At 40.8% G+C, this 15,451-nt stretch overlaps 1 protein-coding gene across 10 annotated transcripts in view; it reads right to left on the bottom strand.

Moving 5' to 3' along the window:
• The window catches only part of PRR14L (proline rich 14 like), a 58,444-nt gene that overhangs the window by 10,488 nt on the left and 32,505 nt on the right, over positions 1 to 15,451 (bottom strand). For 8 of the 10 annotated variants that reach the window (XR_006707850.1, XM_045459439.1, XM_045459436.1 and 5 more), the window contains 4 exons: positions 11,100 to 15,451; positions 7,230 to 7,301; positions 6,403 to 6,574; positions 5,721 to 5,827 (listed from right to left, as the gene is read on the bottom strand). The exon at positions 11,100 to 15,451 is cut by the window's right edge and continues 842 nt beyond it. Coding sequence is in view for 9 of the 10 variants with exons in the window: in XM_045459439.1 (XP_045315395.1) it covers positions 5,721 to 5,827; positions 6,403 to 6,574; positions 7,230 to 7,301; positions 11,100 to 15,451 (4,703 nt within the window). In the remaining variant the exon portion in view is untranslated. Of the gene's footprint in view, positions 1 to 3,768; positions 3,857 to 5,720; positions 5,828 to 6,402; positions 6,575 to 7,229; positions 7,302 to 11,099 lie in introns of those variants that run through there. The other 2 variants (XM_045459440.1, XM_045459444.1) reach the window with 2 other exon arrangements.

Genomic DNA, 15,451 nt, shown 5'->3' with positions numbered 1-15,451 from the left:
CCAGGCCATAAGCTTACACCCCAACTTCCTGAGGGCTGTTTCCTGTGGCCCTCCTGAAGGAAACACCACATGCTCCAGGCATTACATCCACAGAGGCACCCCTAGTCCCTTTGCATGCCTGCCTGCCTCAGCTTATCTGCACCCTAGAAGTTGTTTGCTATTTCTTGCTTGCCTAGATCTGGCCTTAGCAACCCAGCCATCCAATGGGCTGCACCCATACCCTCACGAACAAAGTCAAAATGCCAACATAGAGGAGGTGGCCCCCTTCCAAGTTTGTCCTACCTTGAGTACTTTCCCTCAGTCTTAGGGTGCCCTTCAGAATACTCTGTACATCTTTACGGTTACTCTATTATATTAAAGTTCCCTTATTTGGGGATCCTGGTTGGCTCAATTGGTTAAGTGTCTGACTCTTGGTTTCAGCTTAGGTCATGATCTCATGGTTTGTGGGTTTGAGCTCCGCATCAGGCTCCACGCTGGCAATGCAGAGTGTACTTGGGATTCTCTCTCTCTCCTTCTCTCTCTGCCCTTCCCTCCCCTCAAAATAAATAAATAAACTTAAAAAAAAATTATTAAGGGGCGCCTGAGTGGCTCAATTGGTTAAGTGTCTAACCAGCTCAGGTCATGATCTCACAGTTCGTGAGTTTGAGACCCACACTGGGTTCTCTGCTGTCAGCACAGAGCTAACTTGGGATCCTCTGTCTCTCCTCTCTCTGCTTCTCCCCTGCTTGTTCTCTCTCTCTCTCTCTGAGAATAAAGAAACATTTAAAAAAAAGTTTTAAAAAATTATTAAAAAAAAAAAAAGTTCCCTTATTTAAAATACTATGTAGTTTGTGGGGGGACTTGGGTGGCTCAATTGGTTGAGCATCCAACTCTTCATTTCGGCTCAGGTCATGATCCCAGGGTTGTGGGACTGAATCCCATATCAGGCTCTGTGCTGAGTGTGGAGCCTGCTTGATTAAGATTCTCTCTCTTTCTCCCTCTGCCCCTCTCCCTTGCTCAAGCTCTCTAAGATAAAATTGACAAATAAAATAAAATACCGTGTAGTTTGTCTCCTGATTGGACCCTGACTGACACATGAACTCCCCAGAGCTAAATAAGGTTGCTACTAAATACCCTCGACCAGTGGTATTCACACTAGGGTACCAAGACATGCCAGAGTACATGAAATCCAACTTTTAGGGGAATCAATCTCCCAATCTTTAATTTCCTAGAAGTCATATGTTTGAACATTCATGCAGATTTCTCCATTTCCACAAATTCTTGGGAGAGATGTTGTATTATTTTAAAAGTAGGCTTCACACCTAGCACGGAGCCCAAAGCAGGGCTTGAACTCACAACCCTGAGATTAAGACCTGAACTGAGACCAAGAGTCAGATGCCTAATCAACTGAACCACCCAGGTGTCCCTTGCACAAATTCTTTCAGAACAGCACCTATACACCCTGAACTCTGCTTTGGTATATGAAACAAATAACTAATCTTGCTAAGCTCGCTTAGTAAGTAATTACTGTAAACCTGTATTGGACTTGTCTTTCCCCATTAGGTATAGTTCCCATCACATACAAGAGAGGAGTGGCCTCAGAAATAGGATCCTTTGGGTGGTGTCAGAATATTCAGATTTCAAATATGTTGTGGAATGGGTTTGTCAGAGTGACTTTGCCTCATTTATCTCCTGATTATCATCAAACAATGCCTCCTGGCCCTACTTATGAAAGAGAGCTTCAAATATCAATACAGCCTGCTCATGTATTTAATTGTACCCTATGTTTTTTCCAAACTATTCTCAATTCTCATTGACAGTCTGTTATCACTTAGAAAGAAAACTTCCACTCAACAGCCAATCCTTTCCTTCCTTTTTAAAACATATAACTGAGGGGTGCCTGGGTGGCTCAGCTGGTTAAGCGTCGACTTAGGCTCAGGTCATGACCTCGCCCCATGTCGGGCTCTGTGCTGACAGCTCGGAGCCTGAAGTCTGCTTTGGATTCTGTGTCTCCCTCTCTCTCTGCCCCTCCCCCACTTGAAAAAATTTAAAAAACAACACACATATAACTGAAATGTTTACTAGGACTATCAAACATTTGAAGATGAAGTGTGTAAAACCCACAGATGAAAAATTTTAAGTAATTTCACTCAGTTAAGGGATAAACTTTTAACAAATTATATAAAGAGATATTTAATCCAATTATTTAATCCTTACATTATTTCATCTTATAAATTGTTGTAACTTCTACTGTTAACAGCAAAAATTATGATACTGCCATGTCAGCTGGTTTCATAATACACTATTCTCCTACATTAAACACTGAAGCAATCCTAAGATTTACATAAATTAATAGCTTTATTTCTGATTTTTTATGACTCTTAATTATTCCAGAAGTCCAATAACAGAGTTTGTTTCATGCATGCATATACATTTACCGAAGCAATATCATGCTTTCTACCATATTCCTCACTTTGTAATTTATTATTCTAGCTACACATTAGTTTGTTACAAATTCAGGATGAGAAATAGCATTATCATGTTGTTTTAATAACGAATTATTAAAATGAATAAATTAATTATATTTGTTGCATATGATTTTAATTTTGACTTATGGCTTTCACAAATCTACCTTACAATAAGTTATAAGGATGTGTTCCATATAATAAAGAGTAAGATGTGTTCCATAGTTTATTTCTCAATGGTTTGTTGATCTTAAAGGTGCAGATCAACACATTTACCTGAGTTGGAAAACAGAAGTTAGGAAGAATAATTTGGCAGATGGGCTTGAGTAACAAAAATTGCTTTTGCCAATTAAGTTAATATGTCAAGGGGTAGGGGGATGTGGAAAATGGGTGAAGGGGAGTGGGAGATACAGGTCTCCAGTTATGGAATAAGTCACAAGGATAAAAGGTACAGCGCAGGGAATACAGTCAATGGCATTATAATAGTACTGTACTATCGCTTCTCGGCCTTTTGGCTAAGATCAAGAGTAATAGTACTGTACTGTGACAGATGGTAGCTACACTTGTGGGTAGCACCATATGTTGTATAGACCTACTGAATCACTATGTTGTACACCTGAAACTAATGTAACATTATGTCAAGTATATCTATTTTAAAAGTATATATGTATGTATGTATGTATTTATTTATTTATTTTTAACGTTTATTTATTTTTGAGACAGAGCATGAACGGGGGAGGGTCAGAGAGAGAGGGAGACACAGAATCTGAAACAGGCTCCAGGCTCTGAGCTGTCAGCACAGAGCCCGACGCGGGGCTCAAACTCACGGACCGCGAGATCATGACCTGAGCTGAAGTCGGCCGCTTAACCGACTGAGCCACCCAGGAGCCCCAAAGTTTTTATTTATTTTGAGAGAGAGAGAGTGCGAGTGGGGCAGGAGCAGAGAGAGGAGAGAGAATCCCAAACAGGCTCCACACTGCTAGTGCGAAGCCTGACTCAGGGCTCAAACTCATGAACCACGAGACCATGACCTGAGCTGAAATCATGAATCAGATGCTTAACCAACAGAGCCACCCAGGCGCTCCCATTGTGTCAAGTATATTAAAAAAAGAAAGAAAGAAAAAGAAAAAAAGTTACATGTCAAGGTTTTTTGATAAATATAATGCATTAAATCTATAACTTGAAGATTTTTTGACAAAAGAGTATCTGAATAGCTCATCAAAAGATATCTTAGGAAAAGGTTTATTAAAAATCTTATTTTTTCAACCCCTTTCACTATATTAGATTAAAGTTATCTCTAAGTGAAAGACCAACATACAAATTATTAGGCATTTGACACTTACTGGTCAGATCTTTTTGGTGTACTGCCCATACAATGAGATACTTGCTCCTTCAATGCCTGGTAACAAAACCTATGTAAATCAGCACTTTTCAATCCTTTGCTTTCAAAAAAATAGGTGATAAATCATTAAATATAATTTGATGATAGATCACTGTGTGATTTTTTGGCACTTACTTGAAAGAAGTTCAAAGGACTGAATGTCATTACTATATTAAAACTTTCTCCACTCCCAACTACTTATTTATACATAAAAGATTTTTTAGAACTTCTATCTACATATACATGCAAGATAGAATACATCTGATTCTGAATCTTATTTCATTCACTAGTAGTAAGTACTATTCTACCTAGGATATCTGAAATATTTTAAACATTTCTCTTATAAAGACTTGATAGGATGATCAATAAAAGCAGTGTGAGATAAAAATATATTAAGACAAGACCACTTGGGAAAAGTGGAACGTCAATTATGATCATAGTAACAGTAACTATTGCATTTGTGTTGTGTGAAGCAATACAATAGGTACCAGTACACATTTTTTTCCTTTTTCTTTTTAAAAGTAGACTCCATGCCCAATGGGGAGGCTTCAACTTGAACCCTTGAAGAGTTGTAGGCTCTACCAACTGAGCCAGTCAGGTGCCCCCACATTTTTTACTCAATTGGACTGCATACTAATCTTAAGTGTTGGGAATTCTTACCCACATTTTACAGATGTGTTCTTGACACTCAGGAAATTTCAATAATTTACCCTGGGGTTACTAAGGAACCAGTGTTAGGCTTCCATTTGCCAATGAGAAATGGAGTGAAAACCACCACAAGAGAATATAACTCTGGAGATCTTTTTAAAATACTTATAATTTCATAGTGTGTCTGTATAGTACATATTACAACAAATACATCATTTGGTAATTTTTTCTTTCCACTTCTCTTTATAGGATTAGCAAATTATCTCTGTCATAAAAAATAAATCTTGGGGCGCCTGGGTGGCTCAGTCGGTTGAGCGTCCGACTTCGGCTCAGGTCATGATCTCGCAGTCTGTGAGTTAGAGCCCCGTGTCGGACTCTGTGCTGACAGCTTGGAGCCCGGAGCCTGCTTTGGATTCTGTGTCTCCCTCTCTCTCTGCCCCTCCCCCACTCATGCTCTGTCTCTCTCTGTCAAAAATAAACAAATACTAAAAAAATTAAAAAAAAAAAAAAAAATCTTTAGAAGCCAAGTTTTTAAAGGTCATGATATAGACCATAGCATGGATTTGGCATTTTCTGAAAGAAAGAAAGAAAGAAAGACAAGAAAGAAAGAAAGAAAGAAAGAAAGAAAGAAAGAAAGAAAGAAAGAAAGAAAGAAAGAAAGAAAGAAAAGAAAGAAAAGAAAAGAAAAGAAAAGAAAAGAAAAGAAAAGAAAAGAAAAAAGAAAAGAAAAGAAAAGAAAGAAAGAAAGAAAGAAAGAAAGAAAGAAAGAAAGAAAGGAATTTAACTTCTTTCCCTCATGACCTTTAGGTCCCTCCTCAACTTTGCATATAGAATGCTGTGAGCTTGGGCTGTGGGGTCAGGTAAAACCTGTGTGAGACGGAAACCACCTGTGCCATGACTGATACATGGCCTAACACAGGTGTCATAACCACTCAGCCTCAGCACCCTCATCAAAACTTGGGGGTGACAATAGTGCGTACCTCCCAACACCACTGGGGGATGACCAGACTATGTATGCAAAGGGACAGCATAATATCTGGCATAGTGAGCTTGATAAAAATGATTAAGAATGCATTACAAAATCCCTGGCACATAAACCTCTGGCCACATTACCAGTTAATTCTTTTGGATAACTTCCTAGAAGTATGATAAATAGCTCAGAGTATATAATTATTTAAAAGCTCATTATATTGTGCCAAACAATTTTCCAAAAATGTGAACCTATGTGTATTAGAGAAGGAACTTACCTTTTGGGTCGAGGAAGGCCCATGGGGGTAAGATTAGGGTCTGGTTTAGGAATGGTTTTCCGGATACGAATCTGTGAGACTTTCTTTGGCCTCTTCTCTGGCTCAGCCTATTTTTAAGGGTTAAGAAGAAAGACGGTCAAGTTAGAAGACATTTAAAATACATGAAGTCTCTTTTGACACTCAAGATTTTACTTCCTCAGTTTATAGATGGCTCTAGTAAGTAGTTTATGACAAAGCTCCCCTTACTCCCGCTAACAGTGTTTTCAACAACCGCTCCCTTTATACTATTGGAAGAGAATCACCCATTCAGCTCAGATACTGAGATTAGCAATATGAAAGTCTACCAACTGCTGGAGACAGAAACAGTTTGCAAAATTGAAGAACATCATTGTTCACTCATCTTTGAATGCATGAAGCACCTCGTTGGTCCAACTCACTCTCTAAACCCTGTTAAATGTTATCATCAAGAAAAAAGGATCTGGAAAACAATGCAGATTAAGAGACCCAGTGTAGCTTTGGTGACTAAGGAGAAAAACTCCTGCCTTGGTAATCTTCAGCACTCAGCTGAAGCTAATGGTGATAAGGAAAGAAACTCAGAGGCCTGTGTACCAATCATGTGATCTGTAGTCCTCAGTGGACATGCCCAGTAGCACTCACAACTCCACCAGCACTTTACATTTACCTCCTTCTGTTCTGGAGGGCTGCTCTGTGGATGGGGGCATGCTGCTGCCACATCATCTAGTTCATCAAATCCAGGAACCGGGAACTCGGAGGCTGAAAGCAGGAGCTTGGTGACAGCTGAGTCTGTTACTAAGCAAGACTTTGGTACCAAGGCAGGGAACGGAGGCTCTAGTCTAGCACCATGGACAGAAAAACAGAAGAAAATATGAGATGGGTTTCACTTTCTATCTTGGCACATTCAACTTCTTAACATCAGACTAAGGTTGAAGATCTTCCCTCTTTCAGCAATGACATTTCCAGTCAACCTGTTTTCTAGTTCCTTCTGGACACCTCCTATGTCTACATATGTAAAAACTTCCAAGAATGCAATCAATTTCATTGGTATGGAGCAGTTTTATAAGGAAAAATATAAAAGGACAGACTTTTTGGAAGAAAAAGACATTTAGTGAACTGAACAATGAACTGCGCTCAGATGAGATCAATCCCATCCAGACAATGAAGTCGGTTGCATGATTAAGAAATAGCTTGAGAGGCAACTTGTAGTTCAATGAGCTGACTAGTTTGTCTTTTTTTTTCTAACTAGTATTGATTATATATTCTTAGTTAATACTTATAAAACATGCCTGAATCCTGGACCAGGTCTAGGAGAACAAGACATCAGAATCATGCTACACCAGACCCATGCCATCAGCTAGTGTGCTCTCTCAGGTGCTGTGCTCGCTTGCACATTCACTTTCCTCTCTCTCTCTCTCTCTCTCTCTCTCTCACACACACACACACACACACACACTGCAAGCCCTTATGTTCCAGGCACTGCTGCAGGCTTACCTCATCTGACTGCCATTGGTGTTATAAGTAGCTTCCATGCCTGGAAGAGGCACATACGGTAACATGGTGTGGCTGAAGTGAAGCAAAAGTACAGAAGCAATTAGGGCAGTAGAACAACAGGAAAGTTTTGATGCCACTGGGGGTACTCAAAAGGTTTTGATGCCATTGACGGCACATGATGCTTGATTAGGCCCTAGGAAGATAAGAAATGTCACTCACTCAGAAAGAAGCCCACCCCCCACCCCCATCCCAGTGATGAGAATTACATTTACATGCCCATCACTAGAATGGAGGCAGGCTGACAGGAAGATTATTTTCTAACTTACCTTAATTATTTTCTAACTTGAAAAGAAGGTAGAGAGAGAAATAAAGAAAGGACAGTAACAGGAGGGAATAAGAATGACTTGGAGTCTTTTTTTTTTTTTTCAACGTTTATTTATTTTTGGGACAGAGAGAGACAGAGCATGAACAGGGGAGGGGCAGAGAGAGAGGGAGACACAGAATCGGAAACAGGCTCCAGGCTCTGAGCCATCAGCCCAGAGCCTGACGTGGGGCTCGAACTCACGGACCGCGAGATCGCGACCTGGCTGAAGTCGGACGCTTAACCGACTGCGCCACCCAGGCGCCCCTTATATCTTCTAATGAAGTTATTGAATACATAAATTAGAGATTTAAAAAAATAATTTACAGCTAAAAAAATCTTGTATTATTCATCTCTATGTTAATACCATTAACAAAGTCTAACTTCTATATCCTTACGGAAGAAACTTTTTTTTTTTTTTTTAAGTTTATTTTGAGAGCGCAGGAGTAAGCGGGGGTGGGGGAGGAGCAGAGAGAGAGGGAGACAATCCCAAACAGCATCTGTGCTGTCAGGGCAGAGGCTGATGTGGGACTCAAACTCATGAACAGTGAGATTATGATCTGAACTGAAATCAAGAGTCAGACGCTTAGCCGACTGAGCCACCCAGGAGCCCAAAACTCTTTTCTTTAAAGCCAAGTTCCACGTAAAACATGGTTATGTAGAAGAAAACTGTTAACAGGATTATTAGCTCCTTTGTAATCAAACTTTTATTTTTATTATTGAAGCAATGGTATTCATCACTTATAGCTACATCAATACGTGATGTTGGAGAGCTTTTTGTGCCTCTCAAAGTAAAACCTGCATCAGTTTCTATTGAATTTGGAACTCAGTATAGGTTTAATCAGTGAGGCATTGGTATGATGACCATAATACAATCCATCTCCTCTTAGAAGTAGATTTGTTCAAGGTCTAGGAAACACAAATAATTCAGATTTTTAGGATGTTTAGCACCAACTCAGGTTTCCTTGAGGGCTACTGATAAAAGGAAAGAGGCGGGATGGTACACTGAAAAAGCAGCTGACCAAATCAGCAGTCAGGAGACCCTGGGTCTAGATCAAGCTCAGCTGAAATACTAACCAGTTGAGTGATCCGGGTTAGAAAAAGTCACGTGTCTTAGGCTCCTCATCTATAAAAGCAGCAAAAAGGAGGCCAGTTCAACCTATATTATAGAGTGCTGAAGGTCCAAATAAGAAAATTCTATTGCGGGGGGGCGCTTGGCTGCCTTTGTTGGTAGAGCATGCGACTCTTGATCTTAGGGTCCTTGAGTTGGAGTCCCATGTTGGGTATAGGTTACTTAAATATATAAAACCTTAAAAAAAATTCTATGGAGGGCACCTGGGTGGCTCAGCCGTTAAGCATCTGATTTCGGCTCAGGTCATGATTTCATGGTTCGTGAGTTCGAGTCCCACATCGGGTAAGCTTGAGCCCTGCTTTGGGTGAATCTGGGCCCCAATTTGGTGAGCACGAGCCCTGCTTCACGTAAAATAAGAGCCCGCTTTGGGTGAGCTCCATTCCTCTCTCTTTCTCCCCCTCCATTCTTCCCTCTGCCCCTCCTAGGATCCTTTCTCTCGTTCACTTGTTCCCCAACCCCCACCCCCACCCCAAATCTATGGAAACATAAATTAGCACAGAGCCCGATGTGGAGCTTGAACTCATGAACCATGAGATCATGATCTGAGCTTAAGTCAAGAGTTGGATGCTTAACCGACTGAGACACGCAGGTGCCCATATCATGTGTAACATTTCTAAATGTGTTTAAAAGCAGCAAAGTTCTAAACTCAAAGCCAAGGTATATAATGTTGAGGCACTTCTAGAGCCAACAAGAAGAAAAAGTACCTACAAATGCTTCCATTAAAATAAAAATTAAAATAAATAAATAAATAAATAAATAAAAATAAAAAAATAAAAATACTAGAGATAGGAAGGGGGAGAGAATATATTCCACACTGGAATACACAAAAGTCACGAGGGAAAGAGTTCTCAAGGAAGAAAGAGCCAAAGGGCCACACATTTTCACAGGGTGAAATGAAGAACTAGTCTGTACTCCAACCTCAGACATGAACATAGTTAAAAAAATTTTTTTTAATGTTTATTTATTTTTGAGAGAGACAGAGACAGGCTGCAAATGGGTCAGGGGCAGAGAGAGAGGGAGACACAGAATCTGAAGCAGCCTCCAGGCTCTGAGCTGTCAGCACAGAGCCCGACATGGGGCTTGAACTCACAAGCTGTGAGATCATGACCTGAGCCGAAGTAGGGTGCTCAACCGACTGAGCCACCCAGGCGCCCCTGGCATGAACATAGTTTAAAGAAGGTAACACGATTTAAAGCTGCATGTCACACACTGACCAGAGAGTGCTTATGAGAGTATAGAGGCATACTGACAAACTAGACAAAATAAAAGCAGTATACCATCATTTAAAACAATTTGATTCATTCTAATGTATTTTTTTGTGGCTGCATTATAAGAACATTTTTCTATTAACTATAAGATAAGTACTTATAGTACCATTAGTCTTTCAATTTCAATCAGCCATGTTGAGGTTCTGGGGTGTTTTTCTGAAACACTTTTTATTCATTTAGGTTTCTGCTAAGATGCTCAAGGAACTTTCCAATATGTGCCAGACAGCTTTATAGTGACACAGAATGACTCTACATAAGAGACTGCACAGATATACAAAGAACAAGGCTTCTTCCAGGCTGTTTGGAATTTTGAGGCTTGGTGGGTGTTGAATTTTTAAACTATAGCAATGATAAGGGCCAATTTAAAAAAAAAATTAAGTTTCTGTTTATTTGAGGGATTACAAACAGGAAGATTTATCTATTACGTCTAAAGCAGATTTTTAGGGATATAATTCAATATTTTTTTTCCTATTATTTCTAATAAGAAGGTAAAATGATATTGAAATCATTTTCAACTATTCTAAGTGGTCAAACCACTCTTTTCCCGTTCACTTAAAATTCTACAAATTGTACAACTATAGTAAGTAAATGCCAATCTTTGAAGCCTTTCTGCTCTAAAGAGAAATTCAGAGGTTCAGGAACTAGATTTGGTGATACCTACATAATTACTTTATTTACTTAAAAAGTACTTATTCTGTGCCCTACTTATACACAAAATACTCAATTAGGTGCTGACTGTATATTTTATGAACAAGGTATCATAAGCCATTATTTGTCACTACTTGCAAGTCTTCTAACTTGTAATGGTATTTGTTTTTTCCAAGGTGGGGGCAAGGATAGAAAAGCAGAGAGTCAAAAGATTTGATAGTTTGCAGAATGAATTGGACAGAACAAAGAATGGTAAAAATACAGGGGTAGATCCTGCAGGAAAACTAGAGGGGTCTATGCTTAAGAACTATGGCTACATTTTCTCAGCATAGATTTGGCACAGAAAACAGAAAATATAGGCACGAAGACTCTAAATAGCCTTGCATTTCCAGCCCTCAACTTTCCTCAGAGGTTGGAAAGCAAACATGGGACATTTGCAAAGAACAGGAGATGGATTTTACCTGTTTGTGGTGCTCAGAGTTGGCTGCCTCTTGCTGTGAGTGGAATGAAAAGTAGAGATTTCAAAGGGGCAGGTAGAAGGCCCACGCTGGCTCCAAATGGATAGCACTCGGCCCACCGAGTAGGGCAGAGAACAGAAGACCTTGTCTGCTATGGAGGCTGGAGATCTTAACCCCTTTAAGCCTTGTGTAAACTGGGTCATGAAGAGCCTCTGCATTGTAGGCATGTGACTGGAGAAGCTCCGTTTTTTTGTCCAGATTCGGTAACATCCAGGAGAACAAAGTGCTAGAAGTGTGTGAAGGCCAAGGACAGAGCAGCCTGCTCTGGTCTGGACTATGGCGGTGCCTCCATAGTCTTGGAGAGGACCTGGAGGCTGTGAAGGAGCCTGGGCATATGCCTGACCATGGGGGCCAGTGTCTTCCCTGAATGTGGCCATCCCAGGGCAACTGTGGGATAAGAAGAAAGAAAAGGTCCATTTGGGAGGTTGAGACAGGCACCTAGGGGCCTCTCCTAAGGCGAGCCTGGCTGGAGCACAGTGCTCAGGAAAAGTCCTTGGGGACTCAGTCATGCACTCAGAGCCCGATTTCATGTGAAAAGATATCGGGAAAATTTCGGAACCAAATAGCAGTGATGGCACCTTGTTGCTCAAATCTATGAAGCTCATTTTGATGGCTTCGAGCGAATAAAGTGTCAAGGGCTTACTGTTAGGTCTCTTATCCCATCCACTAGCTGCCAAATATGGATTCAGCTGCATTGTATTGTATGAAAATCCATCCAGAAACCTTTTGTATCTGAGCCGCTTGTAGCTTTTAGCCACTGGAAGAAGTTCAGAGGAACATCGCCGATATCTTAGTTTCTGGGTCTTTGTGGCGGGGACCAGTCTGGAGGCAAGAATGGACAGCTTGTTTAGTAAGGCTGATTCTTTGGTAGGCTTCCTAACATTCAGGCTCCTCAAGGAATGGCACGGAGTCACCTTCTGCTTTGGTATGTGGCTCATTAAGCTCCTGGTTGGTACTGTTTCAGGTTCCAATTGTGCGGGTGCAGACATAGCACATGAACTGAGAAATCTGTGTGCTTTTGTGGGGATGGTTTCAGAGGAACTCTTTAAAAAGGCAGAACTTCTGATTTTACTTATTTTTTTCCCAATGTTGACTTGCTCCTGATAGGAAACTTTCTTACATGTTCGATGGGGCTGCTTCTTTAAGGGAAGCACTCTTTTCTGATATGAAGTGTTCCCAAAGGCACCGTGTATTTCATCACATCCAGCAGAGTTGGGGTTTTGTGCTTTCTGAGGGGCACCACGAAGGCAAGGATCTGTGTATGACACCATGTCTGTTTTTAATGGATGGCACAAGCTTTCCTCCTTTGGATTTTCCAGCTTCTGAAACTGTGCAGCAGTGCCGCCCTTGGCTAGCTTTGCTAGAGTGATTTCCTTCATCATGGTGGACTCACCTTTGCAATCCTTAGTTTGGTTCTTATCTTGCACTTCATCTGACAACACATTAGATGATACACATTGTTCCAATATCCTGTGTGCGTCTTTTTGATGTAGATATTCCTCTTCATTCTGCAACATGTAGTCTAAAGCCCTCTGGCTTTGTAGCTCGTCAGTATCACCAAGCATCCTCTGGGATTTAGAGTGGGTCTGAGAAATCTCTCTCCCTTTATTATTACCAGCTTCTCTGGTGATCATCTTCTCAGACTCTTCACTGACAGTTAAGTAACCCAGGGGTCCCCTCTGATGTGCTTCAGTTTCTTCTCCTTTCAACTTAGTTTCTGTTTCCATTGTCAAAGGCAAATTTTGCATACTGCTGTCTATTCTGAGTCCTTCACTAGAATTACTCCCATCCCCTGGCACTCCTTCCTTCGTCTCAAGCAGGACTGTGCGGTGCTCTATGTTTTCACAAAGGATTTTACCATCTTTTGGTTTAAAAGGTTTTTTCAGCTCAGTTTCTCCACTATTAACATTACTTTCTGAATTTTCTTGAGAACACAGATACAAAGGCATTGTCTCAATGGATTTCAGGCTCCCTATGGGAACAGGGCTCTCATCTGGGCATCCAGAAGACAGTAACTCTTCTGAGGAAATTCCAAAGGTATTTTCCTTGTCAAACTCAGAATTTATTTCCAGTCTTGATCCTTCAATCATTCCTTGTGTTTCTCTCAGGGATGCTTCTTTAACTTGCTCTTCATGATAAGTATTATCTAAGGACACATTTATACCATCCAACATTTTTGTATTTGATTCATGATCTGCAATAGACTCTATCTCACTGGCACAAGAGTCTGGACATGGACACACTTCCACTTCACAATCTTTTAATGATCTGCATACTTTCTCTTCACATGATTTTTTCATTTCCAGAGGCTCCGCTTTAGAGGAAGTAGCATCTGGAAAATCTGAGTCCTGGTCAATCATTCTGATAAATGCAGCATTCAGTTCTCCTCTCTGAGGCAGAGTACTCACTGAGGTATCCTGTAACGTCAGCCCATCTTGTCCTGCACCACCATCAAGGGTACTAGATGTTTGTAAGTCCAACATGCTTTCTGTAGACTTACTACCACAGTCTGTGTAGACAGTGTCTACCATGCCATCTGTGGACTCCTCACAACCAGAAATATGTCCATTGTCTCCTTTCAAATTGCCTTTCTTTGAACTACCACCAGACAAAGGGTTGTTACTGCCCGAACCAACTAACAGATCCTTTTGATTTTTGCTTACCTCTCTGTTAGGTTCTGTAACAGTCTCCCTCTCATCACCATGTAGCGTCTGCTTAGTTGGTTTATCTTCACTTCTGCATTCATCTGGTCTGTTTTGGTTATTCTGGCAGTCAAGAAATTTATCTCCTTTTTGCTCAAGAGTTTCAACTGCTTGGCTCATGGTTTTGAAACTGGAGAACATAATAGTAGGAGACTGGTCCAAAAATTTTTCAGGGCTTGGAATGTTTGCAGATAAATTTAGTTCTGGTGTGGAACAGTCAGAGATGTTATACTCACAAAACACGGTCTCTTTAGGTACATCCCATTCCTTTGCTTTCAGACCTTCCTCACGGGGCTGGGTGTGACTGGTGGTGGGAATGGTTTTGTCTGAAGCTTCACTACTTAACATGCCTACCGGTGTATCGTTTCTGATCTTATTTCCTGGGAGGCTGCCTTTAGTTTCTCCCCTAGCAAGTTTGCTTTCTTCTGATGTGTAACCCACTTTATGGGTGCTACTTTCTGTGCAGACTTCTCTTCTTTGGGAGTGGTCATTGCTGTGCTGAAATGCATCTTCACACTTGGTTATTAAAGAGTTTTCAACTTCTAGGATGATTCTGCTGGACTCAAACGCAGCACAAACAGAACACATGCTCTTTTCTCGTGCATTTTTATTTACACAATGACAGCTAGAGAGATCCTGAGATTGAACACTTTGACATTCCATAGCAGAGACCTCTTGAGGCAAGACTGCTGATTCTTTCTTTCTTGAGAGAAGGCTGGAATGTAGATGTACTATTCCTGAATCAGCCATCTTGTCTTTTCTTTCTAGGCTTCCTGGTTTGATGTTTAAGGTGGGATTGTTTGAAGAGGCACCACAGGTTTTGTCACCTGATGGAGAGATGTCTTTCATTTTTGTTTTGATGGGAATGGTCTGGGTATCAGCAGTGACATCTGCTCCATCCTCTAATGGAGGGTGATGGCTCTGTTGGGAATCCTTGCTTGTTGCTAAAGGCATCTCTTTGTTAGCTGACAACTTTGCGTGGTCTTGAGAATTAAGGGGCACTTGATTTAAAGCACATTCACTTTCTATTTTGTTTATAACCAGTTCATTGGTACGAGGAAGTTCATTCATCTCACAGGCAGTGCTCTGCTCATCTAAATGTGAACTATCGTCCAGTGAGGTCTGTACAGCTTGCTCTGACTCAGGTCTGTAATCAAATTCTAGGGATAGTGGTAACTGAGCAGTATCTTTCTTGGGTTTTGATACCTCATTCATAGGACTTATCTGGTCCTCTGGCATTAAACTCACAAGGGATTTTCTTTCATTCAGAAATTCATTACATGATGCTTCATTTAACTGGGTGTTGCCTTCCAGATTTTTCTGGGTGCAGACTAAGGAGTTAGAGTCTTTACTGTAAATCTTTTCAGTTACCATATTGGGCTCCATAGTGGTTGTCTGTTCTGGCTCTTCAATCTGCATTAAGGAGGAAAAACTGTTCTCTTCAGAGTGTCTACCTGGATGGCTCATATCCGTAGAAGTTCCTCTATGGTCCTCATGGTTTGTCAAGCTACCTTGAGTGTCTAAAGTGATTTTTAAGTCATTTTTTTTTAACGTTACTTCCGTGGCTTCGGTGAAAGAATTGGGCACTAAAGA

The sequence above is a fragment of the Leopardus geoffroyi genome, chromosome D3 (genome assembly GCF_018350155.1).
Source record: "Leopardus geoffroyi isolate Oge1 chromosome D3, O.geoffroyi_Oge1_pat1.0, whole genome shotgun sequence".
Taxonomy (NCBI): Eukaryota; Metazoa; Chordata; class Mammalia; order Carnivora; family Felidae; genus Leopardus; species Leopardus geoffroyi.
Note: the sequence above shows the minus strand (reverse complement) of the source record. Positions and strands in the feature narration are given on the sequence as shown.